Raw genomic sequence first — 9,295 nt, forward strand, 5'->3', positions numbered from 1 at the left:
TTCTTTTAAAAAAATCTATGTTTTTTTAATGCAGTGGTTGCCAAACATTTGTATGCTAAGACGACCCCAAACAGCATTCGCTTCTGGCAGACGACCCCATTTGCAAACCCACAGACATAAGTCGCTTCTGGCGGACGACCCCATTTGCAAACCCACATAATCTGTTAAGAAACATCAACTATTATTTAGAAATATTTTCTGACATCTATTCACTATTGTTTTTGGTTTTTATCATTGTTGTTGTTCCCAGCACACAATAAACTTGTCCTAGGTGCATTCAGGTACCATCAGAAACCTGAGAACTGGATGATTACGGCAGTTTACATGTTGTGCGGTTCAGAACGAATGATTATTAAAAACTAAAAATAATTCAACAATTTTCTAAGGTCTCTCTATCGCCCCCTATCGGCTCTGTCGCCCACAATTTGAATCCAATGGCTTAATGAGCTCGTTTTCGAGTCAACACCATTGTTGTTTTTGAATGTGTTTAACACTGACACAGTCTCCGGGGTCAAACATCTGTCAACAGCTCCCACTGCAGGAAAAGGTGTGTGTTTTCATTATTGTCGTCGTGGAGATAGAGATAATGGGTCACGTAAACCCTGAAACGTGATCATTTAACGCTAATCACTCAGTAAGAATCTGTTTAGGAGGGAAGAACGTGAAGGAAACTGATTGAAAAAGCTTTGCTCAAACATTGCGGCTGACTCCAACCTTTTAGCAGGGCTTTAAAGAATTATGTGTAACCAGCAGCTGCACTCATCCAGCCTCCCAGTGACTGAGCTCCATAAAAGCTGTCAGTATTTAAACAGTGTATTACTCACTGATCTGAGCTCCGTATGAATCAATTCAACTTACAAACCAGAATTTATAACCAGAAATTATAAATTGAATAATAATTATTAAACAGTGAAGAAAAATAAAGGCTGTCAACTGTCATCTGGGTCAGCGTCTTCGTTTGGGCTTCGTAACAGAAGCTTGAGAAGATGACCAGAACGTTTTATATTGGAAATCTAACAAACAAATTTACCGTAAAATACCTCAATATAGAGAAACTTCCATGGAACGGATTTAAAAAAAATCTGCGATGTAGGCAGCGAAAGGAGAACCACGATATAGAGAGGTAACACTGTATATCTTTATGAATGAGACTAGATAGGACTCCTGTCTGCCACTAGAGGGACTCAGGGCTCATTATAACGTTGTTTTGTTTTGTTTGTTTCTTTGTTTTAACAAGGGCGATGTACCTGGTTAACTTAACCAGTTAACTGCCAAAAAAAACTGCAACACTAGTTGAGATTTCTCAAATTGCTTAAAAAAAAGCACGAGTACATTTTTTTATACAGTAGTTCAAAATTAGGTTTAAATAGTTTCACGTCCTTGAACTAATCCAACTTCCTAACTCAGACAACAAGGTTTCGAGGGTCCAGATGAATCACCTGCACTCGTGCCCAGCTCAGCTTATTTTCATTATTATCAAAAGGAATAATAACGACTTTATACACATTAAATATTAATATATATATATAAAAAGTCATGAATATCCAATCATTAGAGAGGCGGCAAATTACTATCATATCTCTTTTCTTCACGCCTCATTAAAGACGACTCTCTGGAAAGCTTAACCGTGCATGATGGGAGACGGAGGGATAAAAGGCTAATGTGATGATGCTTCAGAAACTTTCTTTGAGGATTCTGAAGACAGAGCAGAGGAGCACCGTGAATAAAATATGACCAGAAGAGTGCAGCCCTAATTGGAAATTAAAAATCTGTAGTGAAAACGACCTCGGAGCTTTAATCACACCTCAGCGCCGCGTTTTCCCGTAAATCATAAGAACCGCTTGACCTTCAGCGACCTGCGGGGGTCAGAGGAGCTGCCACTCTGTTCACTCCTGTTGACTGTCGCAGATACTGGAGCACTTCAAACAGCGACCACCTGACACATCAATCCTAAACCCCCAAATCAATACTGAACACAGGCTGCATTTAAATGAGTGGATCCAATCTATGGCTCGCAGTCATTTGTCTTTTATCGCAAGCAGCGGGTCGATGCCAAACTTCAAGGTCATCACTGGTGTAAAGAAAAAAAAACAAACACCGAACGGAAAAACCGACGGAAGGCTTTGTCACATGTCGGTCTGCGATGGACACTTGAAAGTACAGTTTCATCTTGAAAGCTCTCGAACAAAAACATTTGTCAGATGAGCCCGTCCGACTGCCTGGCAGCTCGGTCTATTGTCGTCGGATATGGAACGTGGATCGTTTTTCCTGCTGCCTTTGTTGCGGATTAAGACAAAGTAGAGCCGTCTGGCCGGGCAGACAGGAGCCACCTATAGCCTTGAAATGTAGGATGAGTCATTTGGAACATTCCGGAAAGGATTTCAACACCCCCCCCCTCCCCGCCCCCCACTCACCTCCCTCACCTCCCTCACCTTCCCCCCCTCCTATTCCTGTCTTAGGGCGTGAATTCCACAGGTATTCTCCAAACGTTTGGAAGCACGTCAACCTGCTGCCAACTGGGAGGATAATGCTTTTCAACGTGTCCAGTCTGTCAATAATGAAAACACGTGACACTTAAGCACACACCCACGCAATGGAACACCACAGGGTCCACTGATCCCAGGTCAGAGACTGAGATGTTATCTCCTCAGGAGCGGATGCACTCCTGAAATCACTCAACGCAGCTCCTCCACTCCGCTCCACACTGGGCTGAATCAGCAGTTTCTCACATCACAACACCCCCCCCCACCAACCCCCCAGTGCCTCCCTTGGTGATTAAATACCTCCCTGCTCGCAGTTGGTGGTAAAGCCGGATTCTTAGTAATGGATAGGTATCACGTATGCTGTGGATTCAAAATTTGCCTGACCACAGTGAGCAGTGGTAATCCTTCGACTGCTCAGAGCGGTGATTTTTCTTTGTTCAGGTCTCAAAAAAAAGAAAACCATGATAATATGTGCAGATCAGTGTGAGCAGTTCCAGGCAGATCCACCATCCTGACTCCTTTGTTTTCTCTTCTCATCACCAGCTTATGTTCTGGTGTTTGGGCACAGCGCTCGGGGACATTAGCCATGTGTTTATTGTGTCTCCCAGCTCTGGGTTAAGACTCACCTTGATTGCAGGTCTTGCCGGTGAAACCAGGGTGGCATTTGCACTTGTTAGGTCCCACGCAGTCTCCGTGCTTACAGGCGGGCTGGCACACAGCTGTTTTCAGAGAAGAAGAGACGGATCAGTGCACAGTGCTGCGCCCTGACACACTTCTGGTAGCAGATCTGAATGACAAAGAACTTAACCCCACCACTCCTCGACTCCTACAACCCCTCGGCCATAAATGATCTGTTTATTCCACATTACAGCAGTGAGGCGCCGCGGAGCCTCATCCAACAAGAGAATGTTTTTGTTTGTTCCTCCCGCTCTGACAGCGCTATTATCACTGACAAGTAATGATAATAAAGCAGCGTTTTCCAACACTGGCCATTGTTATTCATAAGAAGTTACGAACAGGAAGTTCAAACATTCCAAACTGAGAAAAGTTTGACATTTCCCTGTGTTATTATGCAGGACTGATATTTGCTCTGGCGTGCAGTGAACACAAATTCTGCGTCGATATAAAATTTCCTGATGACTAGAGCTGTAACAATTACAGCGCCAAATAGTAAATTATGGTGAGTGCCCATAACTCTACGCAGTACATTGTGAAAGTAAGTGGTAATATTTGGACTATCTGTGTACCGTCTGGGTGAGCCAGCGGCTGGAGCTGCTTATCTCGCCGTTCTTGAAGCAGCTTACTGCTGAGCACGGCTGATACGCACGGCTTCAGCCGAGTGTTACTAATTTTTATTAAAAGCTTGATTAATTCTGTCACAATTCAGAGCATTCAGAGGACTGGACTTCCTCCCTGGTGTAAAATAAAAATCACTGTGCCTTGGATGTACTTTAGTTTGTTATGAAGTGAATTCTGGACACTGCACAATAACATATATTTTTGGGGTGACATCGCTGCAGGCTGCTATTGTGTCAGCAATGACAACCGTGTCGGTAAATGACCTCCAGGAAAAAGGTCGTGTTTGTGCAGCGTCAGTAAAACCACCGGCTTCAGTGCTACAAAAATTCACAGTACACAAGCATGCGGTTTCTACGAATAAAAACGTTATAATCAAAAGTAAACGTATGGATTTTCTTTCATGGATTAAAGCAAGTGTTTGGTGGTAAGTCCGATGCATGGACTCTGCCCTCAGTCTGTGTTTTCTCTTTATCCAAATTTCATTTTTTTAAATGTTTGTTTTTTAGGTCTGATGATATTGATTAATACAAATCTATACCTGGAATTTGGTCCAAACCTTATCTAAAATAAACAAGTGATGTACAGTATATAAACACTACAGCCTGTGTGACCCACATTACTGTAGAAATGTCCCTCACCACTGGGTGGACACTGTCCTTACCAAACTATACCACCGGGTGTCTAATTATTGTTAAATGAGATTTGGATGCAGAAATGATAAATATTCAATTTTCGGTTATAATAAATGTTGAGGAGGAGAAGTAACCAAAAGATTATTTTCTATCATGTTGTAATATACTGGAAATACAATATTTCCAGTCAAATGTGCAACCGTGGTGTGTGTTTGTCCTGATCATAATGTTAAATATCCAGTAATATTTCCAGTCAAATGTGCAACCGTGGTGAGGATTACACTTCCTACTGTAGAAATACTTTTTTTGTGAGTAAGAAAATAATAAACACTGACATTAGTTACGACATCTGTAAGAGAAAAGTAAAAATAATCGATACGTGACCTCGGTTATTAAATTTAATACACACAAATGCCAGAGGGCGAAACTAATTTAGCTTCTTACTGTATTTTCAACAGGATAAAACCAGGCTGTGTAATTAAATTCTGCTCGACTTATGTCGGAGATGATCCAAGTGATGAAGTCAGTATCATACTGGGAACTTTAAATACTTTTCTCACACCATTAAAATTGTCAGAAAGTCGTCTGGTCAGCGGGTTTTAAACAACATGAGGCTGACATTAAAGGATAAATCAACGTCCAGTTTTTAAAAATTGACCTCCTGGGTGGGGGGTGGGGGGGGTGATTGACAGGATTGGAGGACAGGCTGTGTCTCTCAGAGTATTTTGAGTCTGCGGCCTGGCAAAGACATCAGGAAAACGGCGTGTGTTCATAAACCACAGCAAAGGACATGGACTAAAAATGGCCGTGCCAGCTGGAAGGCCAAACATAGAGTGTACAGTACGACGCCCGCTCTGTAAAAACGTCAATACGTGTCGAGTGGTGACACACTTTCCCAGAGGTTTACATCAGCCACTCCACTGGACACCAGTGACTAGCCAGAGAATAAGGCGACTTTTAAACTTTGAATGTTTCACATGTTTGGTCAAAGATAAATATATACATATATGTATATAATAAAAAATACATATATTTATACAGTGAAGCTGTGTATATACTGTATATGTTGACATGCATGTCTTTTGTCTTTCCTATGATTAAAAAAACAAGGACTTTACACATTGAGTCTGCCTGAAGTCTCTATTTGGTTCTTTTCTGTTTTCTTTTTTTTAATTAAAACTGAGCTCAACTTCAGCATTTTTTTGTGCTGCTTTTGTGCCCCCGCCCCTGACCTTTAATGTTTTAGCCAGGACAGGAGGCCAAAGAGCATTTATAAAATCTGCAAGATTTTGTCTTTGAAAAACACACTTCAACTTCAACGTCAACCCTACGTGTTAGTGTGAAAATTGTATGCACTCAGTAAAAAAAAAAAAAAAAAAAAAAAAAACAAAAAGATTTTTTGCACATATTCCACGTCGCTGAGGGGAAGTGAAATCTTAATAAGGCGCTAAAGAACTTTAGCTTAATCCATGTTAGACATGTCTTTAGGTGAAATCAAGCTGCAATAGCATGAGCTGTTTGCAAAGATCTGTGGCCGGAGGGAAGGAGACGGCTGCTGCCAAGAGGTGTGAGGTGTGGTGTGTAGTTACAGGCGCTGGGAGTGGGCTTGGCTCTATAAATAAGTGAGCGAGCCCAGGATTGTGAGGGTGCCCCCAGCGATACATGTCTGGAAAGATTATTTTCAAGAAGCAGGTGGAGCTAACCTTGGGGCTGGCACCTTATCCCGACTACTCTGTGAGTTAAGGCGTAGAGAGCTGCAAAACAAATAGCCAAACAAACAAAAGTTGCAGGTGCTGTTTAGTCTTAAAAAAAAAGAAGAGGAGAAAAAAACAAACATGATGTTAGAGGGCAGAATATAATTAAATTCATGAGCAAAACGTCCTGGAAAAAGAAAGAAAACAATAATAATATTAATAAAAAAATAACCACATGCTCACACAAGGTCTGGAGTTCTGGAGTCGCACGTATTCCCAGGCTTCAGTTGTTTCTTTTTAATGGTCCAAAACAAACCTTTGTCCTGTGGGTGTGTTTGTGTCTGACCTTCTTTTTATTTAATCTGAAGGGGAATTCATTAGGGCTCTCAAATCTGTACCTAATTAATTACTAACTATTAACTAGGCTAACTGTTGTTTAATCGTAATCAACAATTAACTGTGTTTTCACCTGTTTTTTATTTGTGACTAATCCAAATGTTGGAATTATTCATTTGGAAAATGTCAAAAATATCTCGACAGATGAAGCAGGATATTAAGATAGCATTTGAAGCAGTAGATACTTCGGTGAAAGTCCGGTGTAAAGTCGTGCCCTTTGTGTTGAAGGATGTTCAGTGGAGAACAGTGCCTAACCAGCGGGGGCGCTGTTCTCTATTGTTTTTTGTTCTCCATATTCAGTACTAATGTTGTTCCAATGCTTGATCTTGAGTTACACCATGACTGATCATCATGGACACGGAAGTGAATAAATATATATTTTGAAAAAGTTCTCTGGAACTCTAATGAATTTTTGATACTGAATCGATATCAAATCAAATTGTGATAAAAAAAAATCAAATCGAATCGTGAGATTTCTAACAATACCCAGCTCTAGTGGAATTATGGGATATATAATGAGTGTCATCCTGCCCATGTGTTCACATGCTGTTACATTTTAATCTGATTATTTTCACCAATTCATTCGAGCGATTAATGCATTCATTTTGACAGTCCAAGTTGTTTTCCTAAAGTCCAACCACGCCGCAGTAACACATCCCACCACTAAGGCGTAACAACTGGTCCAGTGTCTGTGATATCAGACGACAGCTGTTTGCGGCTGTGGCTGACAATGAAAAGTCCTTTTCGACCCCTGAAAGTCGGAACTGTTTTCAATTCTTCCCATCTCGTTTCTTTCACAAACAAACGTCTCCATTGTAGTTTTCACTTTATTACCACGGGCTGATGAAAAGGCACACTTTGACTGGGGCCTTCACAGCCCAGTGGCCATGAATGGGAGTAGAACAGATGAGAACGCTGCCCAGATGATGATGGTGATAAGGAGAATCAGTTGAGCTGAGATATCACTCCTCTGACTCTGCCTCCCTCTCTTGTTAGCTCACATTACCAATTCAGTCGCCTGCTTTAATCCTGTTCACTCCACTCGCACAGAAACAAAGACTCCACACAATTAAACTAAAGCCCGGTCTACGAAGACTGACAGACCACGCAGGGACTTCTGGGAGAAACGACTGCGAACTGTTCAGTATGGAGGTGACATCTGCGGCGGCTAAGACCAAAGCTACGTGCATCTTTTTGTGTAAGTGTATTTCGGAAGGTCAGAGGTCAAAGATTAAAGTGAATCAGAGGACAAGAACTTTTAAATGTCCCTGACTTGACCTCTGACATGTAAAACTTCTTGGTAACCGGTGTCTCCCTTTAATTTTCAAAGCTGAAAAACATTTTTCCCCAACGTCTTAAAGGTCAAAAAATATCCTCTAACCCTCGAAATTTAAAGGAATAGTACACATTATCTCATTATTTATTATCTTCAGAATACGTTTTTGTGGAGTTCAGGTGTGTGTACGGAGCAGGCCGTGGTCATACACACAGACACACTCCTCTCCTATGAACCATCTACACACCACCGCCATGCTTTATCTTCTATTTTACTCTAGATGGGACTAGAATTTGTACGAAATATAAAAGTTCTATATCTACGGTACGTATGGTCTAGGGTTGAACTAACAACAACTTCTTGAAATGCAGAGAAAAAAGAAATGTGAATTTTAAAATGCTAACTCTAACCTCCAAGTCGAAATGCTCACGGCGGCAGTAAAACAATCACGATGGCAGCCGCTTCTTCTAACGCCCTGACACTCTGTCAGAACGTTATGAATGGAGCTTCAGCGTGTTATAAATCTGAAACTCTGCTCTTTTTTCCTCACCCACAATCCACTTGACTTCCACACTCGTCTCCCTTGTCCCGACTCCGACAACAGAAGCTCGACTTCTGAACCGCGGCCTGAACATCTCCAAGTTTCAACTTCCTGCAGCTTATTGCGTCACCTGTCACTCTATTTTGTGGTTTTTGAAGATGTTCCCTTACATATATATATAAAAAAGGCCTGGGTCGATCCATTTCTCATCATTTGAGAGAGAACTCACGAACTTATCGCTGAGCTCCACAGCAGAGGAAGTCGCCATCCTGGAGAGTGTCAATCTGATCTCTCTCACTGCCACGAAAATGTACCTGGATCTGAAAACACACACACAGTCTGTGCCCCCCCCCCCACACACACACTGAGGTTCTTGATCTAATACCTGAGCTAATCTCAAGTGAAAGCCAGGAAAGCATTAAGGCAGCAGCCGCTTCATGACGCGACTCAAGAACAACCAGGTTTTTTTCTCTGTAAACAGGTGAAAAAAGGAAACCGTGATGAGACTGTGGTTCAGATTCTAATTGGTCCATAATTGTGGTTCAAATGGAACCTGTGTGACTCCAGAACAACAGAGAAAAACATGTTCCCACACTGCTTTCTGGGTGGTCCATCACTGAGGGACACTAATGGTGGTCCGTCATTGATGCTAAGATGAGGATTTTTTTTTTTCAGCTGACTGTATCTTTTTTTATTATTAAACAAACACCAATCCACACGACTGAAGGCTAAACAGTGATTTGATGATTTATTTCGTCCCTCAGTAAATTTTTTATCATCATTAATGTTTGTTTAGATGTGGAGAATATGTTAGCGCCGTGTTGTAACACATCCTGCTTCCGTAGTTTACCATCTTTTTTTTTCGTCCTCATCCAAAACTGACATAAATTCTTCTTTTTAAATTTACACCAGAAAAGCGAACACTCCGGTGCAGATGCACAGAAAGGTGCTGGGCTCTGACACGGTTCCGTCCT

At 41.5% G+C, this 9,295-nt stretch overlaps 1 protein-coding gene across 5 annotated transcripts in view; it reads right to left on the reverse strand.

The window, feature by feature from the left end:
• The window catches only part of npnta (nephronectin a), a 44,124-nt gene that overhangs the window by 20,266 nt on the left and 14,563 nt on the right, over positions 1-9,295 (reverse strand). For 3 of the 5 annotated variants that reach the window (XM_025058730.1, XM_025058727.1, XM_017035594.2), the window contains exons 4-5: positions 6,118-6,168; positions 3,110-3,202 (exon numbers count right to left, since the gene is read on the reverse strand). In XM_025058730.1, the coding sequence (XP_024914498.1) occupies positions 3,110-3,202; positions 6,118-6,168 (144 nt within the window). The remainder of the gene's footprint in view (positions 1-3,109; positions 3,203-6,117; positions 6,169-9,295) is intronic. The other 2 variants (XM_025058731.1, XM_025058729.1) reach the window with 1 other exon arrangement.

The sequence above is a fragment of the Cynoglossus semilaevis genome, chromosome 9, assembly GCF_000523025.1.
Source record: "Cynoglossus semilaevis isolate Cse_v1.0 chromosome 9, Cse_v1.0, whole genome shotgun sequence".
NCBI lineage: Eukaryota > Metazoa > Chordata > Actinopteri > Pleuronectiformes > Cynoglossidae > Cynoglossus > Cynoglossus semilaevis.